This window comes from Pelodiscus sinensis, chromosome 1, assembly GCF_052426305.1.
Source record: "Pelodiscus sinensis isolate ZL-2025 chromosome 1, ASM5242630v1, whole genome shotgun sequence".
NCBI classification, from domain to species: Eukaryota; Metazoa; Chordata; order Testudines; family Trionychidae; genus Pelodiscus; species Pelodiscus sinensis.
In genome coordinates this window covers 105,118,605-105,145,883 of record NC_143052.1, presented here as the reverse complement: position 1 = coordinate 105,145,883, position 27,279 = coordinate 105,118,605, and the positions used below count along the sequence as shown (strand labels likewise).

The following is a 27,279-nucleotide window of genomic DNA, read 5'->3' as shown; positions in this document are numbered from 1 at the left end:
TGCCCCCTGCACTTCCCTGCTGGAGTGAGGAACAGCCAGCAATGTTCCCAAATAAATCAGGGAGGGGAAAGGTTTTTAGCCTTCCTTCCTCCTTAATTGGCATCTGGGAAATGGAGGCTCAGGATTGGGGCAGTCCCAGATGGGTGAGCCCATGACCCCAGCTAGCCCCTTTCACCTGCCTAATGATTCTCTTTTCTGTATTCTTTTATGAGAAGCAATCCAGTTCCAGGCACATCCCATTTTATTGGCACAACCAAACCCTGACCTTGCTTTAAGTTATGGTAAGAGGAAGCTTCATACCAAATTTGGTGGTCCTAGCTCTTCCCATTTAGGAGAAGTTCTTGAACAAACAGATAGACTTACACACACACTCCCTCTCAAATGTATTTGATAATAATTAATAATCTCCTTTCACTGCAGCCTCTTACTGCCCTTTTTAGGGCATGCACAACAATCTCTTCCAGGTATGCTTTATTCAGTAATCAGTGTTGGCTAGTCCCAGTCCTTAAGTAGGATGCTACCCTGCTACAAGCATCATTAAATGACTTCACATCAACTAGCCTGAAAACACTGCAGAGAGCATGTGCAGATTGGGAGATACTAGTATTCCATATACCTCTCTAAATAGAAAATCATCCTCTAACTTCTCCCTTCACAAATCATTATTAGAGTGTATTAAGAAGACTGGCTCCAAATGCTCTTTTCAATCTATTGTTCTCGTTTTAATTCATTTCCCATTTATGTCCTATTCCCTTGTGGACTCAGAATCTGCCCCCAAGAAAAGAGGGTGAACTTCAAAATAACACAGCTCACTGGAAATGCTGTTGGTGCAGCAAAGAATGTGTTGTCATGGCTTCTAAAAGAAAGAAAGGCAAAGCCTAATTATTAAGGATTGCCCAACAATAGAGGAAACTCAATGAAGGGACAATTGTTAGGATACAAAACTTTTCATCTCCATGTCAAAACTTGACCCAGGTGGACAGTGACGAAACAATACTGGGCTTGAGTGCACCAAAGTAGTTAGGCACCTACGTCCCTGTTTTAGGGGCCTAAGCAGAGGTAACTGGTGAAGGGGGAAAGAGAGGCCACTGGTCAGGTGACTCTTGCAGCCCAGGGAAGAGCCAGGACAACCCCCTCTGCCCTAGGCCCTGTCTCTCCTTGCCCCTGCTCTGTTCCTCCCTGCCCGTGCTCCACCATCTCCCTACCTCTGCTCCGTCCCTGCCCCACCTATTCCCCCTCCCCTGAGCGATGTTGGGGGCTGGCACTTGCAGTGGGGATCCGTCTCCCCACCACCACTCACCAACAGTCATGAGGCAAGCAGAGCAGCTCACTATGCTCCCTGGCCAGGTTACACCACTTCCCACAGGTAAGTGTGAAGCGACATGGCCAGAAGAGCACTGCTGCTGTTGAACTGAGGGGGCAGACACCTGCTACAGGCACCAGACCTCCCCCTGCTAATTCCTTTGCCAGCTGCTGGCCAGCCCTTTACCCCTCACTCATGGCACATGACCCATTTCCCCTCCCCCCCCCCCAATTGCCTATATGCCTAGGCCCCAGGTTTGGGACAGCTGTGATATACCAGGTGCCTGAAGAACCTTGTAGGCACCTAAACTCACTCAGTGCCTACATGTTTGCAGCTAAAGTTCCCTAGATGGCCATGGGCATGAGCACAGCACCTCACTCTAGGTACCCAGACACCTAAGCTCCAGGGGGATTCAGAAACCAGGTGTTCAGAAGTACTACAAGCATGCAGTAGCAGATGCTGGTAGCCCTTCTGTAATGGCACAGACCCCACAACTTCGGCTTGCAACTCATGCTAGAATCATTTAATGTGGGGATTGAAGATGGAGGAAAAAGACACTGAGATACCAAACTGAGGAGGATGGTAATAAAATAGAATAGAATAGTGGCTCTCAACTGGGGGTCTGTGGCCTCCTTGGGGCCTGTGAGCTCTTTCAGGGGGGCTGCACAGCCCCACCAATGAAACCCAGTACCCTAAACCCCAGCACTCCCCTCAGGGCTGAAGCAGAGAGTGCCATGGGGCTGAAAACTTGAGCTCCTCTGCAGCCAGGAGCAGTGTGGAGCTGAAACCCCAACAAAGGAAGAAAGTTTAAGCCCATAGGCAGAGTTATGGGGGCATGAGAGAGTTGCCCCCTGAAACTACAGAGCCTTACTCAGAGTGGGGCAGTCCCAGGAGTAGAGCCACTCCTACACTTCCTCCTCTCCCTCAGCCCCCTTCACGTGCCACCCTATGGGCAGGTCCTAAGCGGGAAGCTAGAGCCAGGCAGTGTGGGGCAGCTGGTCCTCTGGCTGGTGGTGCCATGCAGTAGGCAGCCATGACATTCAACCATCTGCTGCTAGTGATATGGTTGGGATGTGGTTTCTCCTCAGCTCCCAGTTCCCTTGGATTACTTACTTAGCTGGTCAGAGCTATCGGGTGGCTTTGGGCCCAACAGAGCCCCCAAAGCATAATCACTGACATACAGCTTCCGGTACATGGTTGGCTGATGAGGTGAGTCAGAGGATGCAGGCAGCACTCCCTTACTGAACCCCACTGCACAGAGCTGGCCAGAGCCCCACCAGCCCTCATTCCTCATCCCCAATAGAAGTCAAATTTTGCCTATATTCTAGGGTTTCCATACTTAGCCTGTTGTCCTAAGCCCCTCCCAGCTGATTAACAGAGTGCCCACAGCAACACAGCCAGGATGTGTTTGTACTGGTGGAGCACTTCCACATATGCCTTGGTGCACATACCAAAATTTATTCTGCACACAGATGGTAAAAAATTAGAGGGAATATTGTTGAGAAACCCTGGAATAGATTACCAATGGAAAGGATAGATAAAGGAAATGAAGGTAAGGAGATGAGAGGAGAAAATATTAGGTACGAAGGAAAATAGTAGGGAGAAAAAAATAAGAATGGAAATTAAAGAGGGAAAGACAAGATCAGGAGCAAAATATGAAGTGAAAAGAGGAGATGGATCACAGCAGAGACAGCACCTCATCTCATGAACAGCCAAGAAGCAATCTCATCACAAGGACAGTTGTGAAATACTAGAAAGTGATAAGCAGTTAGTGAGAGGTAGGATTATGCAAACAGGAGAAATTAAAATTTGGTCCCTTACTTTTAAAATTGGACCCATACTTTATGTCATTGGTAGGATACCTTTCCAGCTAACTCATTTCTGAAATTGCTCCAGCCCCACTGTGCAACTCAAAATATTAAGAGGTGTATTTTCAATATGGTGAATAGGCATATAACTGAGTGCTAGCTGTTAAGAAAGAGAGTCACTCAGCTAAATCCTGGAATTCCACTCTAGTGAAAATATCTCTCCTGGTATATGGAATAAAATCATAAAGGCCAGAGAATACAGATTTAAGGGACTCTTCAACAGTCACTGGAATCTCACAGTAGTGAATATTCTCACCTACTATTATGCTGCAATGCTTAGCCACAATGGGCTGAAGGGCAATCTTGGCTCTGAATTTACGGCTTTTACAAAGTTACATCATCTCTCTTATTCCACTTGGGATCCCTCCAGTATTAGATACAGAATTGTACAGGGAGTTAAGAGTGTCCCCAGGGCATTCAGCATCTTCTCCAAAGAGGCAACAGAGCATAAAAATTCTGTTGTGCTCCAAGTAGGATGCTGATAAGCTAGACGTACTCCATCGTTTTGTGATGAGAAATTTAAATAGACATTCCGCTTCCATCATGCAGAACCTTGCAAAGACCATGGTGTGATAGGCAGCCACAAATTAGTTAACAGTGTGAGGGCTTTAGTGCTCCTTTTCAAAGCAGGGTTTGTTTGTTTTTTATTTTTGGAGTGTTTAAGGATCCTGATCAAAATGAACCCTTGTACTCTGATGACATAGGCACAGGTGGAAGGTATTTCTGGGAAGAAGGAAACAATAAAAACAGTGAAAGGAGAAAGGAGTGAGTTAAGATGGAAGAAGAATTAGAGATTAAAGTTTAGAAGATCATAAAGAAATAGACCATTCAAAGTCTGTTGCTCCATTAAATAAAATAAATGCACAGAAAATCTCTAAGCAGGTGCAATTAATCAGTGACGAGCTTATCCGCTGACAAGTAGTTCAAGAGCAGATCCCAGAACACCATATTCAAATTTAACATTTCTCCTGAGGGTTGGGGGTAGGGGAATTGTGTTAAAATTTCACAAAGCTCCAATACGCCCAGCTTGAATGGTGGGGAAGGGAAGAGGAGGTACTTTCTTCATTGGGAAATATCATTTTAAGAGGATGAAGGAGACTTTTAATGGCTGCCAATGGGAGATGCAGGGGTGGCACTTGTGCACATGGGCTACACATGGTACTGCCTGCACTTCCCCAAGAGGCCACGGGGACATGCCAGCTGCTGCCAGGAGTAGCATAAGGCCAGGGAGGCAGGGATCCTGCCTTAACCCTGCTGCACCCCCAGACTTTCAGAGCCTAATATCTCCCAGTTTGGCTTCAGTAGCACGATACTGGGAGACTCCTGGCAGAATTGGGAAGGTTGGCAACCCAAACCTCTTGTTAATAACAGTTGTAGGCTTCCACAACACTTAGTCAACGCCTCTCAAACCCAACCTTCCCACTGCTCTCTTGCTGCTCTGAGCCTTGACTGGCGACACTCCTTATAACTCCTGGCCTGGGCCTTTGCTGAATCGTGACTAAGACTTGCCCTGCACTGTGGGAAATGGCATGGTTATCTTATGAAATATATGCACTGGCAGCCAGAGAAAACTACCAAACACTACATTTATGGCTCAAGACTGGGTATAAATCTTTAGAGATAATTCAGCAAATGATGCTGCCCCTGTGATTACTTTATCTGCCAAATGTTTTCAGGATAAACCAGAAGAGATTACGCTCTGTTTGAGCAAGATACTAAAAAACATGAAATTACATAGTGCTTTTGTGGGTGCAGTTGCATTCATGATGTTGTGCCTGAAAATCATAATGTAATGCAATGTGAAATAATAAACATTAATTCTGTTAGAATGCCATAAAAATGTGGAAAATGACTGACATTCAGCAGCTCTTTTACACTTTCTAAATAGAGACACAGACAGTCCATTTCCCTATTGTTTAATAATGGCTTACGTAGAACTAAAACACACACAGTCAGATTCTTATGAACATTAAGATATTTCTACTTTTTATAAATCTGGCACTGGTAATTTATTCCCACTTCAAGGCCCCTTTTCACTGTCAGAGCTGTATAAAGGAGCCCTTGTGTATCTGAGAATGAGTCTCCAAACAATTAATTTAACTAGTAAATATTACAATTCTTTTTCAGGCAGCACTGTCTAGAAGCCAGTCTTCTGTGTTAGTTGAAAATATTCTTGTTACCCCCACAAGCTACCTATGAACTTAATTCCTAGCCTAGCTTTTTTTATTCCATCCCTGAGACTCCATGTGACTTCTTCTTTATGTGCTTCACCCCTGACCAGTATCACACCCGTGTGTTCCATTCCATTCCTAAAGTCTCCCTCTTGATTGACCCTGTTCTGGCCTTCCTTGTCTTCCATTCCTGATCTCCCATGCTGCTCTGCCCATGCACTTCATTTCTGACCTGAAACATCCCATTTTAGTCCAGTCCTGTCAATGAATGTATTTTCATCTGCAATTATCCTTGGATTTTTACATGTGGAAACCACAAATTGTACTAAAAAACATAGGTGTTCTGACAGAACAAATGTACAAGACCGCCAGACTGGTTTTAGTAGTAGTTCAAACTAGCTTGAAAGCCAAAACCAGATGTACACATTCTCTTCATCTTTTAGTGCACACTGCCTCTGCCTTCCTGTTTTTCTCTTTGATTTTTTCATAACCTCTTCTCCTTGTTCCCAACACTACCCTTTTTTTCCTTCCCCCTTCTCCTTTCTCCCCTATTTATTTTGGGTCTGCACATCCTAAACTCAAAACTCCGGTCATCTGAAGAAGTGGGCTGTGCCCACGAAAGCTCATGATACTATCAACATGTTTTGCTAGTCTATAAAGTTCTACCAGACCAGTTTTTGTTTCTTAAGTTTCTCCCCTAACAGTCATCACAGTTTAGCTGAATCTCAGCTAACCCGTACAAACTCTTGAACATGTACATTCCTTCCCATAGGCCAAGCCCCAGCTGTGATGAGGTACATGAATCACACTGCTTTCAGAGTCTCAAGTTTAGTTGAAAAAAATCATTTTGCAGAATTGAGGGTAAAGATCTAAACACAGATTCGACTTTTACTAAATTGAACTTTAACTGATATGAATTTGAAGTTACAGGCCATCTAAATATGAACAACATCAAAGTTGCTATTTTTACAAAGCTATTTTTCTCCATCACAGGAAATACCAAAACCTTAGTTTCCTAAATGGTCCTCTGTTACATTTTTAATCCTTCATCAATATCAATAAAACAGGATCTTACCTTGATCTTCTGAAGAGACAGGTGGCCTGGAAGAAAACAACAAAGATCAGTCCATCTTTTGTGTGATGAAAAGGCTGCAGACAGGGTTCAGTGCCACCCTAGAAAATGGTGCTGGCGTGTTGGATATGAGGGAGCTGAGATATTCCAATGCCAACTTCTCTCAGTAAGAACATAAGAGGGGTGACAAGAAGGGAGTTCAGAAGGCAATTTCAGGAGCAAACCTTCCCAGCCAGAGTGATTTTATGATTAGTACCACCATGCTGAGCTGGTTGTGAGGCTGCACATAGCTACTTCAGCCCTTAGCAAGAGTTTCTGTAGTGTGTGGGGAAGTGCACACCCACTTCAGTCTCAGGATCTTAAACCAGGTGTCAGTGTTGGAAATATCCAAATAATAATGTCCATGGTCAGAAAGTAGTTTCCCAGTCCCACCAGGAGTCACTGTAAGGAATGGTGAAGGAGTGCTGGCTGCTTAGAGAGCTGTCCAGGTAGGGTTGCTAGAGGGATAAATGAAGAAATAATTGCTGCAGAAGACCTCATTGAATGTACAGCCCCAGATTTCCCTAGCAGGGGATGATGTCAAAGCACTATCAGTAAGTCACAGAAGATAGTATTTTAACAAGAGCAATGTGGATACATTAATTAAGAATTCTTGAAATATATCTGCTTAAACTTTGGCTACACTTAACTATGATATAACACAACTCCATAACAGCAACATAGGGTTCTGGGGAATGAGTGTATACACAACCACAGACTGAAAGGCAAAATATTCTAACAGTGTTGAGGTATGAAGTATGGTCAGCTAGTCATGTCCTCAGCTGGTGTACATTAGGAGAGCTTTCCTTATATTAGCAGAGCTATCCCAGTGTATTTGAGCTGAAGATCTTACCCTCCATCACCTATGATCAAAAATAAAAACATAGCATACAAATTAATTAATGCAAAATACTGTACTTCATTTCTCTCCCAATATATATAGGATGGAGTAGCAAGGCTGGGGTTAGCCCTGTGCAGAGGTGCAGCGAGGGTGTTATGCATCTGGGGGCAAAGGCAAAATTTGCGCCCCCCCCCATGATTTGTTACTAGCTGTGGGACTTTACACATTCCAATCTGTGCTGGGAGGGGAACAGGGTTTGGCTTGGATCCTCCATGTTGCCCCCATCTGGCCAAAGCATCGAATTTGCCGCACAGGAAGCGGGAGCTCGCAGCCTGCAAGGCGAGCGGGACCTGGCAGTTTTGGGTGACAATGAATCGCACCCACGTGGGCAGCCGAAGCTGGAAAATTGCTTGAGCTCTGCGCGGGAGCAGCGTGCTGTGTGCATCTGATGTGTCTGCGCTAAGCCTGGCAACACAACGGTGGCTCATGGGAAGTTTGGGACCTGGGGCTTCCAGAGGAGGCTGATGAGGCTGGGCTGCAAAGGGACTGGGGTTAAAACTGCTGTGCGTGTCCCGGGTGGTATTGCATTGTGAGCCACCGCTGCAGCGTAGCCAGAATGGGAGCCGGTCTTTGTAGAACGCCAAGCAATGTCCTCGGCTTTGCTCAAGTTCTTAAGCAGAGGGATGGGACATGTAGGGTGGCTCTGGGTTCCAGTGTCAGGAAGAGGATTCAGGACAGAGGGTTGGTGTTTGGAGGGCTGCACTCAGGGGCGGGGTGAGAGTGCAGAAGTCAGGAATGATGGTGGGAGATGAAGGGCTCACAGCAGGAGTAGATGGTGGGAGGTGAAGGACACTGGAAGGCAGAGGTAGCTTCCCGGGTCTGGCCAGCGGTGAGTATGAGACAGCTCTTGCAGTGGATCCTCATGGGGGCAAGGGACTCCAGGAGCCGGCCCTGGTTTCCATCTACTCCCCTCCAGTGAGTGGAGAGGCCTAGCTCTAGGGGTCAGCCCTCGCCTGCAACTACCCTTGCAGCCTTTGGGGATTTTGTAGTTCCAGGGTCTGTCCGGCCTGCAGCTGCATCCCAGCCTCCAGCCAGACCACAAGAGGGTGGAAGTCAGAGTCAGCCCTGAATGCCAGCTGCCACCCCTCCATCCCCCAAATTCAGGGTCGCAATGGTGGGGTTGCTCCGATCTTGCACAGAGGTTGTCAGCGTAAAAAGAAGCCAGGTCTTACTACCTCTCCCACGCTGTGTTGCAGGGACTATTCACAGGCAGCTAAATTGGCACCCCTCTAGCATGGCACCCGGGGGCAATTGCCTCTGTCCCGTTCCCCCTCCCTCCCTCCCTATTCCCTTCGTTACACCTCTGGCCCTGTGCACATATTTTGGACATGTTTTGGCTATTTGGACTCAATTTGACAGCATATTATGGGTCAGACCAGCACCTGAATCATTCCTACAAGATGACTTTAAAGTAAATGCACATTCTTGCTGCCAAGGTAACACAAGAGCTAGCTGCTACCATGAAAAGAGTTCTGTTTCTTTTCCAACAGAGTTTAATTTGACAATAATGCACATACATGACAGATTAGCAAGATTAAATGAATGTCAGCATTCCTGACATGGTGATCAAAGCTGGAGTCAAAAAAACAACTTATGATAGAGGGTGGGAGAATAGAAAAACATAACAAAAGTAGCACAGAGAATGTGTGTGAGAGAGAGTAACAGATGGGGATAGAGGGGATAGAGCTTTGAATTCAGAGGAATAAAGAAATCGAGGGAGAAGTCATGATCTCTTTCTATAACTGGGATCTGAGGATGAAGGATTTGTGATGATAGAGCCAGATATATGTATATGTAGGTGAGAATGTGAAAGATGGAAAGGAAAGAAGGAAACTCCCCTAATGAAACATGTTTGTTTGTTTTTTTACTTTTTGAAAAGAGAAGAAAGGGTTACACTCAATTAGAGAAAATAAAGGAGAAAATCAGATTGCCTAATGAAGATGCTCATATCCAGTGCATTTGTATGGATCAGAATTATTCAACCTACTGCTACTGTTAAACTCTCTGACTGCAGCTGAAACATCTTAGCCACGTCCCCTATTGTGAAACAGGCCAGGTATACACTGCCATTCCAATAATGGCCACGTAACAGATAAGACTGTAGGTAACCCAGAGGACAGCATCAAAAAGATTGAACATTTGAACTGCCCCACAGGACCATATTGTAAAAATTTCACACTGTAAAAATTCTGCAAAAATAGAAAGCTAGGTGATGTAGGAAGGAAGATACCAGGAGGTGCAATGCTGCTGTTCTTTTAAAATGTTACAACCAAGCAAATATTTAACCAGAATTCTCATCTGTTTTATCTTGACACTTCACCTGCTGCTATGATGTGGTTTCATCTAGTCTGAGGTATTTATTCCTTCTTGTTTATTTCTTAGTCAAACAATTTTGTCATTTTCTAGATCCTTATGCAGAGAAAGAGTACAGAATAGGATAGACTATCCTATCATTCTGTTAGATTATTCTTGGGAAGACATATGCTATTATCTTTAAAACACCCACAAGGAAAAAAATAAAGCAAGAGAGAAAGCACATACACACATAGCCAGTAGGAGACCACTGTAGCAAGCACAAGACTAGACTTTATCGTTTTTATAAACTAGTGGTTTTGTGTGTGCAACTCTGAAAAGTGTTTGGAGATCTATGGATGAAAACCAATATATGAGATACAGATATAAGGAATATTAGGAGGGAGAACAGCCAAATAAAGACAATGGATTTCAAAAAAGCAGACTTTAGCAAACTCATGAGGGTGAGTTTACACTACGGGACAAAGTCACATTAAGATACGCAATTTCAGCTATGTTAATTGTGTAGCTGAAGTTGAAGTAGCTTAACTTGACTTTTGGCACTGTCTACAGTGCAGGAAGTCGAAAGAAGCACAATCCTTGTGAAATCAGGGTTACTGACATTAACCAGAGCACCACCCTCACTTTGAATTAGCTGTCTTAACTATATCGCTAATTTGAACCCTGGAAGATCGACAGCAGCAGCTTCGATCTTCCTCTGTAGTGTAGACATACCCTCAGGGAGTTGGTAGATAAGATCCTAGAGAAGCAAGACTAAGGGAAAAAACAGTTGAAGACTGCTGACAGTTTTTCAGAGAGACAATATTAGGGGCACAGGACCAAACTACCCTATTGCATGGGAAAGACATGAAATATGGCAAGAGTCCACCTGTCTTAACCAGGAGAGCCTCAAGTATCTAAAAGTCAAAAAAGAGTCCTACAAAAAGTGGAAACTGCATCAAATAACAAGTACATAGGGACAAAATTAGAAAGTCCATGGCACAAAATGAGGTCAAAGTAGCTAGACATAAAGGTACAGCTACACAGCAGGACAAAACTCGAAATAAGCTATGCAACTTGAGCTATGCTAATTGCGTAGCTTACGTTGAAATAACTTATTTCGAATTTGAGTACATCTACACAGCACTTATTTAGAAATAGAGCACTCTTCCTCCAACCTCTCTTACTCCTCATACAATGAGGTGTACAGAAATCGGAGTAAGAAGCTTGTTATTTTGAATTTTGCTTGCTGTGTAGACGTGCACTATTCAGAATAAATGATGTTCTGAAATAACGCTATTGTGCAGATACACCCAAATAGTAACAAGAAAACATTACACAAATACAATAGAAGCAATGGGAAGCCAGTTCTTATGAATGCAGGTTTAACACCGACAGACCCTTGTCATCTGTATGCAGAATCAAACCTAGGCCTTCTGGTGTTTAGTGCCTGAGCCTCTCCTGCTTGCGCTAACAGCCATCTGGCTCACAGCTAAGGATGTAAAGCAGACTCATTATTTTCTCTGTTACTGGTCTTAGTGCCACTAGCTGGGACAGTTCACTACACCCAGGTGTATGGATTACACAGGAATTACAGAACTCTGACCCGGAGATCTTGCTATTTCCACTCCTCCCTATTTCCCCTCTGCAATAGGGGCTTGGTCCTACATTTCTGTCACTGGCTGGCTATCCAAAAGGTGAAAAAAGCTAGTGAATTCTGGGAAATTCATATAATTTGGTCCTTGATTTCCACCTGGAGAGGGATGTTACTGCAGCTTTTCCGAGGGATACATATTGGGGTAAAATTTCTAAGTGCCAACCCAACAGAATACCACCATTTTTAATAGAATTGACATATACCAAAAACAGACAGAAAGACAATGCCTACGCAGGCTGAGCTTCTGTAGTCTGGCACTTTCTGGTCCGGCAACATCCGTGGTCCAACATGGTTTTAGTTAGTTGGACGATCACTTATCATGTATGTGGCCAAGTTTCCCACAGTCCCATAAAATTTGTTTACAGCCCCCCAGTCCTGGCTCTCGGTGTTCAATGCTGTTATTTAGCTCTAATTTACACCTAAATGTCTTCGAAGAGCCCAGTAAATAATGGAAGTGTTGGTAAAGCCGCTAGACAATACTGACCTCCCATGGTTCAGCAAATTCTCTGGTTCAGCACCAGTCAGGTCCTGAGGGTGCTGGACTAGAAAGGTTGAACCTGTAGTTGTTTATTTCCAGGATAGCAATAACTATTAATGCCAACTATAATGCAAGCACTACTGCCTTGGAAGAGATACCACTTGAAGAGCCTATTTCCCCAACGCCTCTCCCACTTCCTGGCTTGCCACATCCTTGTTTGTGCAGAACCATACTCCGATGTGTTATGGGGACAAATATGTCAGGGATACCAGGGATGTGGGAAGAGAGATGGTGCTATCATGTAGCCTCCATTTCTTTCCACACTTTGCATTCTCAGTGGACAGCATGCCCTGGAATGGGTAATTGCACTCACAATTACCAATATACAAGGTGAAACTGAGTTGACTGCACAGTTATCCCTTTGGTAAGCACAAGTGCACATTTTGCATGCATATATATTACAATGCGTCCCTGGGTGATCACTATCACAGCAAGCTGGACAGAGATTTAGCGGTGCATGAAAAGACCTGAATAGTAATTATTTTAAAAAAAACATTAGTCATCATAATAGACATCTCCAGGAAATTAAACAAACTCTGCCATGACAAGCACAGTGTTCACCTGCCTGCAACATTAGCATCAGGGTCCAGGGATTAAGGATATGATACAAAGCTCATTTGAGTCTCTCCTTTGACTTCATTGAGTTTTGGATCAGGCCCTATCACAGCCAGGTCACCTTTAGCCTCATAAAACATTCCACAATCAGCCAAGCATTTACAGCAGCTATTTCCAAATGCTCTCTTCAGTCTGTTGGCTTAAGGTTTATTCAGCACTAGAGATGTGAGGTAGGGAACATTTATTTGTAAGAAGGAAAAATGGGGAGTTCTGTGACTAAGTGCTCCATCTACAGAGCCTTGAGAACCTAAAGAAACCCAGCCAGCCAGGTGAATTCTAACAAAATTCCAGCATACAGGTACCTTCTTCCTGAAGATTGATACTGCAGAGAAACAAACGTTGAGCTGATGAAAAACAGCTATTTTTATCAATCAATCTGCAACTGAAAGCATTTGCACCAGGGCTATGTAAAACAAACTATTCACCTTTCAAAGGCAAAATAGTAATCTGTGTGCAGCACTTACATCATTTGGCTATGATCTCTCTTTTCCCCTACCAAGCCTTCTCTCTGCATAAGTGATGTAATGCTGTAAACTTGCTAACTCTTTCTGCCAGTAACTAAAAGTAGTAGGATGGGGAAGAATTTAGACTGAATCTGTTCCTTTCATTTTATGTTTATGTATATACAGAACTGCACATCACTTTCCTGGTTTAAATTAATTCATTCAAATCTCAGTTTTAATCAGAGGTTTAACATACTGAACATTCTCCAATATAGGAGCTCCACCTCCTCCACACCATGGCATCTGCACCTGTCACTGATACTGTCTGGGACCGGAGTAGCCATGAGCTCCCATTGCTAGCACTCTACCAACAGGTTTATAGCATGCCAGCTGGGAGAAACTCAGACAGGAAAAGCCACACAATTTTCCATTCCATGTAGCACCTCCTACTGGGAAAGGCGGAACTGAACTGGAAGTAATAGTCAGACTGTCACCAAAATTATTACTGCAATAGCAGCTGGCAGAGATAGTGGAATAAGAGTAATTATGAATTTCCCCCACGTGCAGCACTCTTAACCTACAACCACTGTCTACAGTGCCTTCTGCAGTGAGACGCTACGAACCTGGTGGAGCACTTCCATGTTCTTGGAAGCAAACCAGCCTTCCTTTCTTCTGTTTCTCTCAGATGTCAATACTGACTAAAAGCAGCAAATAAGGAACACTCCTGATGAGTGAAGCTCCATGAATCAAACAAAATCCCATTCAAATCAAGAATTGCCAGTTTGCAGTTATCCATTCCGGCTAGAGCTACACTACAGCTTTTTCCGATTTTTTTTTTTCAGAAGAGGCTTTTCCAAAATTTGGCCTGTCTGCACTAGGCCAAATTTCAGGAAATCCCCCTATCGGAAGATCCCTTCCTCCTCATGGAATGAGGATTACAGAGCTTCGGAAAGAGTAAACGCGTTCCCTGGACGTGGTGGAGTTTTTCCGGGAGGTATCTTGGAAAACCCCTGCAGTGGAAGAGCAAACGCATTCCCTGGACGTGGCAGAGTTTTTCCGGGAGGTATCCTGGAAAACTCCTGCAGTGTAAACATACTCTCAGGGATTTCTAGATTGTCTGGACAAACAATGCTAACAGCTCAATGCTTCTTATTTAATGTAGTGGTGTGATTTTTTTGGGGGGGGAATCTCTCTTCCCTCCTTTCATCTCTGTCTCTATCTCCATATGCTGATATTGAATCAAACTGTTTGCACATAACCTAAGACACAAGAGTCAAGCCCAATGCTAAATGTCTCATGAAAATAAGTGCAGCTCCATAATATTTCTCTGTGTGTCTCTGGAGCATGTGTGCCCTTTCTTATCGTTTCTCCTACCATCTCACTTTTTAATTTTTTGCCAGTTGTTTTATTCCTCTCCCCACTATAATGATTTTGCAAGCAGAACAGGATGGAGGGAAAGGTGCAGAGCAAACTGGCTATCCTTGAAATTTTACTGCCACCTAGAGGACTAGGAGCATTTCCATTCAACTATAGCAAAACGGTTAGGAGGAGAGGGCTCCGACACAGAGCCAGGAGAAAGATGCAAGACCAGAAAGCAATACTTAACACTGCTTCACAAGAAACAGGCTGAAACACCTCCATGAGCCACCCTCTCAAAAAAAGAGGGGAGTACTATCCAAAGCGGATGTTTTTCCCCGAGGCCAGGAGAGGAGAGATGCCCCTAAGTGCCTTGTGCACCTACATATCTTTCGGCTTCATTCTTTTGGCTGAGGATGACCCGTTGCAGCTCCTCTGAATGGAAGGAACTCCCCAAATAATTAGCAGGATCACTACAGAGCTATGTGAGGATCTTCCCTTCATTTCATTTAGCCTTCTCCCCCCAGTCCTGATCAAGACACAAGGGCTCTAAAAAAGAAAAACTGATGCTCAGCCTGGGCCTGATTAAAAAACCAGCTGAAATCCGTGGAGGGATACCCACTGACTTTGGTGAGCATTAAAATTCTCATTGACTACCATTTGGGACAGGGAGAAAAGTGGTGACTGATGTGGAAGTAATGGTCATTGAGCAAGAGGGAGAATATGGCTCAGTCCTATACACAGATGGAATGGCACACTAGCAGGGATATGAGGCCAAAGGGTATTGTGATCCCTTCCAAACTAATGTGGAGGCAGAAGTTAAGGGTAGGTTGCTTACTCATCTTGCTCGGGAAAAAACAGCAATCAATTGGATGGCAAATTCATTGCATTCTCTTGCATGACCAAGGATGTTGTGCGGATGCCTTTTTCCAGAGCCAGCGTGAGGCATAAGCAGACTAAGCAATTGCTTAGGACTCCAAGAAATAAAAGGTGCCTCCTATTCATTATTACGTTTTGGAGGGAGAGAATATTACTGTTTAGGGCTCCCAATGACAGTCCATGCCCAGATAATCTTCTGTCATCAGCGTAAGCTTTTGGTTTGGCCCAGAATCCTGTTGTTTCTTATCTGCAAAGCCATCAAAGAGGTTTAAAAGCTGCTTTGGAACAGACCGATGGGCTAGAGTGCTACAGACTTAGATAAAAACATATTGCCCCCAGCATTCCAAACACAACAGCAGCAGTTGGGCAAGAACTAGATTCACCCAAATAAAAACCTGACCCTCAGGCTAGATTCAGGAGCTAATGTTCATAATCCTCTTGGTGAACTTAGGCTGAGATTTGCGTGAACCTAGGCTGAGTTTTGAGTGAACCTAGGCTGAGTTTGGGGGTTGTAAAGAGACAGCAAACTATACTAAAATGTTTTTTTTAAATCCCCAAAACAAATATAGGCATTTCACTTTGTGTTTTGGGGATGGTTAATATCTGAAACTCAAAGTGAAACTCCAGGGACAAGATTTTCAAAAACAGGTACCTAAAGTTGTGTTCTTAAATCAATATTTTGGTACCTAAATACATTGCTAGAACCTAGCACCTCCAAAAAAGCTTTAGGCACACTTTTCAAAAAAATGTTGGCCAAGGCACATGACACAGCCACATTGAAAAAGAAATGAAGGGTCATTTAAACCCCACATGCCAAGTAAAATGGCTGAACTTAGCATAATACTGCTGTGGCCTAAGTTGCAGGGAATGAACCACATAATGTTTAGAGGTTTGAGTGAGTCCTTTAAGGGACACAGTACAGAATTCTCAGTCCAGAAGGCAGGGATTAAGGAAGCTTTAAATGCATGGGTGCTGATTCAATGGGTATTCCAGCACCCATGGGAAAAAATAGTGGATGCTACCAGTGGCTCCGCTGATCAGCTCCTTCCTCTTGTCCCTTCCCCCCTGAGGCTCCTGCCTGCCAGTGATCAGCTGTTCAGTGGCATGTAGGAGGTGTTGGGGAGAAGTGGGGGCAGGAAGAAGCCATGCAAGGGGAGAGTGCACTTTGGGGAGGAGGTGGAATAAGTTGGGAAGAGACAAGGCAGGGTTGAGGTAGAAAGAGGTGGGGGTCAGAAGCGGCAGGGAGGGGGTAGGACTTTGGGGAAAGGGATGGAGTGGGGGCAGGGCCAGGGCAGAGCAGGCATGGAGCACACCTATTCAAACCACCTTTGCACCATCTCAGGTCTGTGCTGAGCAGCCTCCATTGTAAATTAGACCCAGTCTGTCCCTGCCTGCTTTTAGGCAACAAGATAGTCCAGAATCTCAGCAACAGCATATGCTTCCACTTCCAGCCCCTCCCAAAATGCCCAACACAGCACAGCCATGCCCTTCGCAGCTTTCCTCCTCCCCACAAGGGTCAGAGTTTCTAAGGGGTCCTATGGCTCTCATCTTCAGTTCCTGAGACAGAGAATTTGCTTTTAGAGCTGCTTTACTCAGCATTTGGGTGACGGTTCCCAGCCACTATCAGTTCTCTCAGCCTCTATGTGGTAGCAGTGACCCTGTTTACTCCTTTTCAAAGATCTTATCAAAACAGCCACAAGGTGAAAAGTTGGCTAGATATCATAAATTACCGTGTATGTGTGCACATGACAGCACATACCTATGAGTGTTCAAAGAGCGAGAGGATGTATGTAAGAGATTGTGTATGTATGTCACAGTCTACCTGACGCTTTACAGCCCGCCTGCTTCTGAATGAAAGTAGATTAGGAAGTGGTCTCTTCTCCCAAGAGATGGCATGTTCTTATGGCAGAGACATAGAGCATGGACAGAGGTCTGTAAGCAGGCTTGCCTGTGCATTGCTGGGTAAGCTAGGACATCAGATCCTTTCCATCCTGGGTTAACCCTTTTTTCCCTTTCTTTTTCCTTTTTACGATAAGACTGCAAGGCTCATTTCATTTACAGCTTTGACAGATGTGCATTGTTATATTCAAATGGAGTGGAAACCTTGGCCATCAAAGGGTAAGAATTTCCTTCACCCTGTCCTTCTAAAGAAGCTTGAAGCAAAGAGGACCAACTGTATACACTGCCCTAGCTGAACAATGGATTTCTTCTCATCTCATAATCCTAGCTCACCCTATTAAACCTGCCTAGATTTCTCTTTTGCTGGCTGCCAGTATCATCTGGAGGGCTAAGGATGCAATTTTCACTTCTCAGAGCACCAAGCATTAGGAGAAAGGAATATTCAAGCAGAAACAGTGTTGCTATCATCACTTCCCTTTACCACCTGCCTTAGAGAAGCAGTAATCCCTGAAGGTCAAACTCCCAATGATCATTTTATCTTAGTCAACCAAATACTCCTATTTGTTCCCCTGCCTTCCCTGATATAGAATTATATTATCCTCTGTCACACACTCCTCTTCTTCACTCCACAGGAAAGATCCTGAAAGGAAAAAAGAACAAGGAGAAAAAGAAACAGAGAAAGCAAGGTAAGTCATCTATTCTACTCTGGCCTGGACAATTAACCCAAGATAGGGAGGAAGATTTGTGGCAGCCATGGAAAGCACTGTGGAGAAAACAGATGCGCCCCACTATTTGTGGCAGCTATGGAAAGCACTGTGGAGAAAACAGATGCGCCCCACAATCTCATCTCTCTCAACACACATTCCAATAAAAACTTACAGTCCCCTTAGAAAATGCATTTTCTCTCCCTTATCTGCTGACAATATTTGGAGGGGATTTCAAAGCCAAAGTACAACTGGCTGTCTCTGCACCAGGGCAGTGGAGTCCTTAACCAACCATGCAATTGTTCTTTTCCTTGGAAATCCACTCCAAGGAGTGACTGATTGTATTTCCCTTTTGGAGAGCAAAATGTCAGTGAGCCATAAGAATTCTCTAAAGAGGCCAGTTTGCAGTCTCATGATGTTTTGGTGTGCTTTGTATTTCACTACTTGCCAAACCAGTTTGCTAGCAGGACAAGTTTTCTCAACTGCACATCAGGGGCTGAGATTTTACAAAATCAGTAAGAGCCTTCATTTCCAGGCTCAGGAACAATAAGAGGAAACTAAACTCCATGCCCAGTACACTCTGGGGATCTACTCTGTCTAAATTATAATTACTCACTCAGAAATCAGGATGTGGGAAACAGAATATTGCACAGCATATGAAATATACTGTGTATTTCCATCAGATACCAAAGGGCTAGAAACACAGATGGTTTTGTCAGATCCAGCAGTTTTCATTACAACCCCTTAGCTGCTCAGTCCCTAAACAGCAAGCAAAAGACCTATTTCCAATTGAAAAAAACAAACATCATTGGCCTAGCAATCATTTATGCAAACAGGTTAGTGGCTATGCAAATGAAAAAGACTTTAATTTCCTTTCTTAACTACATTTATTAACAGCAGAAGAGGTGGCCCACGACTGATTTAAAGTTCAGCTACTGCTGGAAAAAGACTGTCAAAATGATGATGCAGAGCTCTCTCTAGATGGGGTCTCAATGCCTTTCATGGAAATTTTACTCTGTTAAGTCAAAAAATGATTTATCTAAATGCCAGTCCTGATTAGATAAGTCAAGACCCTGGCACTGTACTGACATGTGGTGCCAAAGGCTCACCCGTTCCTAGGGAACAAGTGATTAACTTGGTTGCTTTCTGTGCCATCTGCAGTCCTTTCTGCTCAATTCACAGACTCAGTCACTCACTAGGAACAAAGGATCAGTAAAAGCTCCTAAAAGTTTATAGTGGATGATGACTCAGAACCCCCTACTGGACAAGAGCTCTACTGTAGCCAATCAGGGATGCCAGGTGTACATCACTGGTGGGTCTTGCCACAGTCTGTATCACAAGAATGAATTTGTGCCGTGACATTTTCTGTTTTCTCAGTTTCAATGCCACCTAAAAGCACCATGATCTTCATGCACCCAGTGTTCATTACAAGATGGCAGGAGGATGGCCAAGCTAACTCTGAGCCTTTTTGAAACCTCATTTCTGACTGGTGGTTCCTGTCATGCCATCCTTCCAGCTGGTGCAAGTGGGTGGTTTCTCTGCTGACAGAGACAAACTACCAAGTTTGAGATCTGAACTGATTTCATGAAAATCAAGAACAGAATTAAAATAAAATGGGTGGCGTCAGAGCAAAGATGTGGTTTGGTGCCCTTCCTTCCCATTCAGTCCTTGATCTGTGCAGCTTTTCTCTTCAAAATGGTGTTCCTTTATTTTCTGCTCAGTTGTCCACATGACCTGCCTTTAGTTCTCAGCCATGCTCTGGAATGCCTTTTATTGGCCATAGTTTTCATTAAAGAAATGCTGCATCATATGGCAAAAAATAATTTGGTGTAGCTCTGAGGAGTTCAAGAGGAAGTAGGAGTGCAGAAATGCCAAAGTTAGAGAGGCCTGGTACAAAACTAGCCCGAGAGTGACCAAAGCAGTTCAGACTAATTTGTTATGTTTCCTTTTTTATTTTTATTTTTTATTTTTTTTTTAAGGTAGCATTCTGGATCTACCCATGTTTATCACGTGCCTTCCCCACTAATCTACCTTCGTAAATAAAGCAAAAGCAACAGGGATTTGTTTCCAGGAAAAATGTTACAAGAACTGGACATGAACATGAAATCAGCACCCCAAAGCACCAGCCACAAATAGCTGCAGCAGCTGCCACTTAGAAACTCCTGAAATCCTATCGGCTGCCACATCCTGAAATGTAGCACAAACCAAGAGGGAGTCCAGAAATAATGCTTCTTTCTGCAGTCAAACTTCAGAGACAGAATTTCCCTGAAGAGCGGTCCCTTTTGTCCAGAGACATCCATCTCTAGTACTACAGCCCGAGGACTGTTCTAATATAGAGTTTACTATGCTGAAAAAAAAACCTGTTTTTTTACTGAAATGAGTACACAAGGAAACAGAGATTCTGGCAACTTCTAGCAAGGCTTTGATTTTACAAATATAGGGCACAGAATGGAAGAGTAGATTTTTTATACCATTATATTTAGCGAAAATTAAAAAAATATATATTGTAAAGGCTTCTTAGTCTACAATCCTTTCAAGGCAGACAGTGAAACTGCTGAAATTCCATTCATATTGAGCCAAACAGAATTCCTGTTTCCAAGTAGAAGAACTATCTTCAAGATGGAGACTCAAGAAAATCAACTGTGTTTGGAGGCAGCGGAGATGGAGGTAGTGGAGAATAAACCAATACAGCTTTTAGTCTTCCTCCCTCCCATTTGTAACTACACCTCCTTGGTCGTCTTGGGAAAGAGGCTGAAATGTAAGTCCTTTTCATAACACAACATTAGGGTAATGAGAGTGGTCTCTCATAAGCTATCTTATTAAGAGCGATGGGCAATACAAGAGAAAGAAAAAATACACCAACAGAAGAAGACCAACCGATGGAAAAATGGATGAAGTAGAAGGGAGAAGCAAAGAGAAAGAGAGAGAGAGAGAGAGAGAGAGAAATTCTATTTAATAGAATCATAAAATCATAGGACACTAGAACTAGAAGGGACCTCAAGTCCAGGTCATCAAGTCCAGACCCCTGCCCTCACAGCAGGACCAAGCACCATCTAGACCAACCCTGATAGATGACTATCCAACTGGCTCTTAAATATCTCCAGAAATGGAGATGCCACAACCTCCCTAGGCAACCTACTCCAGTTTTTAACCACCCTGACAGTTAGGAAGTTTTTCCTAATGTCCAACCTAAATCTCCCTTGCTGCAGTTTAAGCCCATTGCTTCTTGTCCTATCCTCAGAGGACAAGAACAATTTGTCTCCCTTCTCCTTATGACACCCTTTTAGATACTTGAAAACCGCTATCATGTCCCCTCTCAGTCTTCTGCTTTCCAAACTAAACAAGTCCATTTCTTTCAGTCTTCCTTCATAGGTCATGTTCTCTAGGTCATGTTCTCTAGACCTTTAAGCATTCTTCTTGCTCTTCTCTGGACCTTCTCCAGTTTCTCCACATCTTTATTGCAATGTGGTGCCCAGAACTCATGCTGTTTGTTTCTAAATTATATTTTACAGGAAAAAGTATACGTGGGTGACAGGCTGAATTTCTGTGTGTCTCCCTCCAAATGTGATTGTGTTGAAAGCCATGGTTACACTCACAAATGCATGTCTGTGATCTTAAATAGACCTGGAAAACTGGTTTCTAAGGGTGAGTAAATTGCTGGGATAAAATAAGCATATCACACTTAAATCTCAAATTTACACCCAGAGTTTATCTGAATCTGAATCAAACAAACATTTCAGTGTGTAATGTTGAAATATTACTGGACAGACTATTTGGAGGTATTTGGGAATTAGTTTTATGATGTTTAAGGCTCAGTTTTTCAAAAGCAAGATGCAGGATGAAGCATCTGAAGTTTTAAATGTTTATCCAAAGCACCTTTGGACCCCCTAAGGTGCACTCATCACTAGCAGCTTCCACGTCCATTTTCAAACTGCACATGACCCCTTAAAAAGTGACGAGGAGTCCTGTGGCACCTTATAGACTAACTGAAGTGTAGGAGCATATTGGAATTCACACCTCCAGATCAGCTGCTAGAAGTGGGCCTCATCCTCCTTGATTGGATCCACCTCGTCATCTCCAGCCCGATCCTGGCCTGCATATTTATACCTGCCTCTGGATATTTCCACTACATGCATCTGACAAAGTGGGTCTATGCCCACGAAAGCTTATGCTCCTACACTTCAGTTAGTCTATAAGGTGCCACAGGACTCTTCGTCACTTTTGCAGATTCAGACTAACACGGCTACCCCTCTGATACATGACCCCTTGACATTTCTCATTCTTTTCACATCCGAACTCACATTCCTGATGTTTGTCTCCTTGCGCTGCACACAATTTTCTTTTAAACATCTGTACTGCCACTCTGATTTCCTCAGCAATGATCCAAGCCCTTTCTTTGTGATAATTATTATTGCCTCATAAAGCAGCGGCTGCATTATATTACTGGCTAATTAATGTCCTCTTATTGTAAGAAGTGTTGCTGCCATCTTCAAACCCCCATAGGCATTTTTTTCTTATGTGCAACTTAACCAGATGGTGTGCTGGCCAACCTTCTCTCACCCTTTACATGTACTTTACTCAGATAACACATATTACAGTTCTGGACACACGATGCCATTATAGCTGGCTAGATGTTAGACAAGTTGCTATTACTCTCTCTAAGGCACTGAAGATGAAAGAGTCTGGTTTTGAGGTTCTTTCATCCAGTGTACCTCTGACCTCTACCAAGACTGGTTACAGCTCACATCTTCCCTTTTCAACACTGCCTTTTTTTCTGACCTGCATTAGCTAATAAAGAAGGGGTGGCCAAACCATGGCTCGGCTCTCTTACAGAGAAAGAACAGTTCACAACGCCCCTCATGCCCCTCCTCCATTCTCCAACTACTACAGAGGAGCTCAGGGTGCCTGCCTTATGGCGGACCTAGGGGCTTCTGCTTTGCAGGGGGAGGAGGAAGTCTCAGAGCTTCAGCCCCATGGGAGGCACTTGTCGGGACTTGAATAGCAATTACTTTCATGAGACTGCTTATGTGCTTAAAATGAAGCTCCTAATTATGTGCTTCACCAGACCAGTGTTCAACACACACTATAGGGTCAAGCCCCCCATGGGAAAGCATTTCTCCAGCTCCACTCTCTCAGTGGAACGTAGAGCTAATTCATTCCAAAAATCCATTTTCCAATGTAACAACAGGAAGAATTTCACCAATACAGAATACAACTACCCACAGAGAAAATCTACAGAATACAAGGGATATCTCCTGTCTTATATGAAGTTCCATCAAATCTTAATAGCTACAAGTGATAAGAGATTATGTCACATCCCAACAGCAATGTGTACAACACCTACAACTTCACAGCACGATATCCCTTAGCACCATACTAGGACATTGGTCTAGCACTCACTCTGGAAGAGGAAAGAGTGTGTTCAGCTGATTCAGTGACATTTTCTGAGTACTCTGGTTTTCCTTGGAGGTATCTTTTTCAAGCACTGATCTGAGCAGACCTGTCTTAGTTCATGAGAGCAGACTAGCCAGAAGTAGTATGGCTGACGGCTGTTTGGAGTGTCCAGGGAATAAATATATACCGCCCTTTAAAATGCTGTCAGCCTTTCTGAAAATGCAGGGACCGTTGAAAAGACAAGGTATGTAAACAAAGAGATGCCTTAAATCACTCAAATCTGAATAAAAAGATCTATAGAGAATCTGAAAATAATTACAGTGCTTGGCACAAATCCTACTCTTAAGCCCTGGGAGGGAGGGGAAAGAGATTTGATTTTAATGATTCCTAGGCATGGGGTCTTGGTTAGAGAAAATTAATTACTCTTTTGTTTTTAATTAAGTGAGTTTCATGTGAGTTTATTTTCAGATGGCATCTGATTAAAGATATTTCACATTTTTTCCTTGCTCCCTTCCCCTTTTCTCCCTACCCTGAGATATGGAAGAACTGTCTGTGGCCAATGGTTAGGAGTAGAAAGTACTTATCGCTAAAACCTTAGCATGGCATCCAGGAGTCGTGCTCATTTTGTAGCTGGTGAACATAGACCCAGAGAGTTTAAGACCAAAATTGTCAAATGTGACCACTCATTTGGGAGTCCTGCAGACAACTGTCATCCTTCACTACACAATCCTGATTTTCTCCTTAGAGCAACTCTATCCTGTACAACAGTAATGTAGCCCATGCAGCTTGCAGTCCATTGCGGTTCTATTTGTGGCCTGCGAGACATTTTGTTTACTGTTGCCCACGCATAGGGTTGCCAAATTCTGCTGGTTTCCATTTGTGTTTTTCCTACAGGTATTACTAAAGTGACACGCATGTAAAGCAAGAACACATGGAGTGAGGGGTGTGCTGATTGCACACAACATTGCCTGTAAGAGCCATGAGCTTTCTCTGCATCTAATCAAAGCACTGCTATGGTTCATTCAGCACACCGTGCAAATTCAAGATATGCAAGCGCAGTTTGCAAAACCACCCTGTCCTGGGAGACTATCTTGGTTATAATGATCTTGCAGCCCACTAAGATGAAGCAGGGCTACTCATTCAGCACACTCACTAGTGTACGTTGCCAGTTGTGGCTGTTCACTGAATAAAGCAGGGAAGAATTATATGTGACTGTGATGGGGCATCTGCCCCACACTGGCTCTTTAAAGGTTAAAATTGAGCCCTGGGAGAGGGCTGGAGTAGTGGAGCCAGCAGCTGTGGCAGATACAGCAAATTAGGGTCCAACTGGCAGCAGTATAAATAAAGGCTCATGAAGAGGAGAGACACAGACACACTCTTGCTCTAGTAGGGGAGCAGGGGGGATCTAGCTGCCAGGTTTTCATCCTCTTCCTCCCCACATCCTATTTCTATGCTATTTATTTGACAACTAGATCCCTTAAACTCCATTCATCTGAAAAAGTGGGTTGGTCCCACGAAAGCTTGTGATACCATCTACATTCTTTGTTAGTCTGGCTACGTCTAGACTGTAAGCTCCTTTCAGAAGAAGCATCCACACAGCAAACACGCAATGAAAAAGTGATCTGCTTTTTCGAAAGATAGTGTCCACACTGATTGGACGCTATCTCGCATTTAAGTTGTGATTAGTATGGACGGAGTGGCCACCAGGGCACCTGTGTTATTTCCTGGAGGCCTCTTCTTCCATAAGAACTCCCTCTTCTGTGTCCACACACACCTTTTTCCGAAAAGGCTTTTTTGGAAAAAGGTTTCTTCCTTGTAGAAAGAGGCTTACCGCCGTCGGAAAAACCCCTCCATTCTTTCGACTGTCTGTCGAAAGAACTCAATGGCAGTGTGGACGCAAGTATTGTTTTTCTGAAAAAATGGCCATTTTTCTGGGAAAATGCTGCAGTGTAGACGCACCTTCTCTAAGGTGTTGCTAGACTATTCATTGTTTTTTAAGTTTTTCCAGTTACAGATTAACTCAGCTACCCCTTGAAGCTTTTTAAAATCAATCTAATTTTTTTCCACTGCACATGTCCCCAGTTTAAGGCCCTATAGTCTGGCCTAGGGAAAGCTGCATGCTCTCCCAAGCTAATTAGGTTTCCCTCTGCAATATTTACAGTCCAGGCCTGGCCTTTGGGAAAGGCAAGCAAGGCAGTTGCCTTGGGCCCTGCACATTCAGGGCCCCGTGCTGCCCAGCTCCTGTCCACCCGGCCGCTCACTCGCTTCCCTGACTGGGAGCCGCCCGGACATGCGGCTCAGCCAACCACAGCATGCTGCCTTGGGCCCCGCAAACTCCTTGGTCCAGCCTCTCACAGTCCCTACTATCCCAGGGAGCACAAAAATCAAGAACTAACCCAAAATCTTCCCCATAATAAGAAAGAGTACTAAGCAATAGCCACTGTGCTCATCCCTTTTCACATTTCCATATATAACTGTTCTAAGGCACAGGAACTAACTAAAATTCAGGTTATCACAAGGCCTGTGTGATTTGTATATGTAATTGCTTTTTTCTCAGACCGGCCTGGCCTTTGGCGGTTACTGAAAATGTAAAGGAGAACTGATGTAACGCAATCGAAACCAGCTACTATAGTAAAAAGCTGAAATTTTCACAATCAGCAAGGGAATTCAATAATGTTCCTATTTATGTTTCAATGGCAGTTATAGGCCTAAATCCCTTCATTAATATTGGAAAATCTCAACCCACAGGAACCAGCAGCTGGGCTTCTTTTTCTGCAAAAGGTGGTAGGGATGATGAAAGATACACGCAAATGCAAGCACACACCTAAAGGCACATCAGCACTGCAGGACAAAAGTTGTATTACACTACGCAACTTCAGCTATGTGAATTGCGTAGCTGAAGTTGAAATCGCTTAATCCAGCTTTTGGCGCTGTCTACAAAGCAGGAAGTCAAAGGAAGAACACTTTTCTGTTGACTTCCCTTACTCCTTGTGAAATGAGGGTTACAGAAGTCAGAGTAAGAAGTCTACCCGCTCAACATTATTTTGAAATAACAGTTTGCTGTGTAGACACACACTTTGTTATTTCAAAATAATGTTGCAGTATAGATGTGCCCTAAGTTTGGAGTGTAGCCTAAAGAATCATCTTACTGACCCACCCCAGTCTCTGTAAACTGTCCCTGAACATCATGATGCGATCACAGTGGACGGAATGTTACACCATGGAAGGGAGACAGCAAAAAGTTGCCTAAGAGATCAGCCTCAAAGAGCTAATCTTGGATTGTATCCTTTGGGAGCTGTGGGCTCAAAGTGACTATGGACTTGGGGTGCCTCCATTTTGGGGTGATCAACTTGGGATAGCTTAAAAGGGGTCTGTTTTCAGAGGCTGAACATTCAGCTTGTTCTAAAAACCAGGATCTTTTACTGTGCCTCCAGTTTCTCAGACAAAATGTAGGGTTTCCAAACCACTGCTCACTTTTGGAAATCTGGGTCTATGTTTTCAAACGACCGGGAGACTGAAAGCTGGAGAAAGAAAGGAAAGGAAACAGAGAGAGATAGAGGGCAAAGCAGAAGGGAGACATAGAAAAAAGAGAAGGAAAGATTCCATTTCCTCCTGTCATTGTTACCCACTACATTTTAAAAGACCAACTAACAGTTGTCAGTTGTGATGGGGGCGGTGCAGCATCAAGCAGAGAAATGCAGAGGGCTCTTACTGCAGCATGTGTGTCTGGCTGGCGTCCTTTTGTTTGTCAGGTACCTCGTAGTGTGGGGAAATCTTGCCGAGGCCGCTGTCACTTAGCATCCGCTTTCGGACTGCAGGGTTCCACCGATCTGATATTCTAAAAACACAAGGAGGAAAGAGAACAAAATTAATTCCTCAGAGGCTGCTTTTCACTCTTGTTTGAAGCCCCCTTACACTCATTCATTTGCAGCCCTCTTCAAGCTGGATGGGCCCTAAATAGCCCCTTGGGAGAAGAGAGTGGGTGAAGGAGGTTAATTCAGTGTAAGCATATGTTGGTCTATCCAGAAGACAAGGAGAAATATGGACACTTTATTGTAATTCCTGGGTTCACAGCTCAATTTAAGACCCCATTCACTAGTGTGTGAATGTAAGCCCCACAGAGAGTTTGTAATGTGATCAATGGATCT

At 43.8% G+C, this 27,279-nt stretch overlaps 1 protein-coding gene across 7 annotated transcripts in view; it reads right to left on the bottom strand.

The window, feature by feature from the left end:
- The window catches only part of DGKI (diacylglycerol kinase iota), a 312,169-nt gene that overhangs the window by 31,030 nt on the left and 253,860 nt on the right, over positions 1-27,279 (bottom strand). For all 7 annotated transcript variants that reach the window (XM_075940048.2, XM_075940098.2, XM_075940058.2 and 4 more), the window contains 2 exons: positions 26,844-26,969; positions 6,418-6,443 (listed from right to left, as the gene is read on the bottom strand). In XM_075940048.2, coding sequence (XP_075796163.2) covers positions 6,418-6,443; positions 26,844-26,969 — 152 coding nt within the window. The remainder of the gene's footprint in view (positions 1-6,417; positions 6,444-26,843; positions 26,970-27,279) is intronic.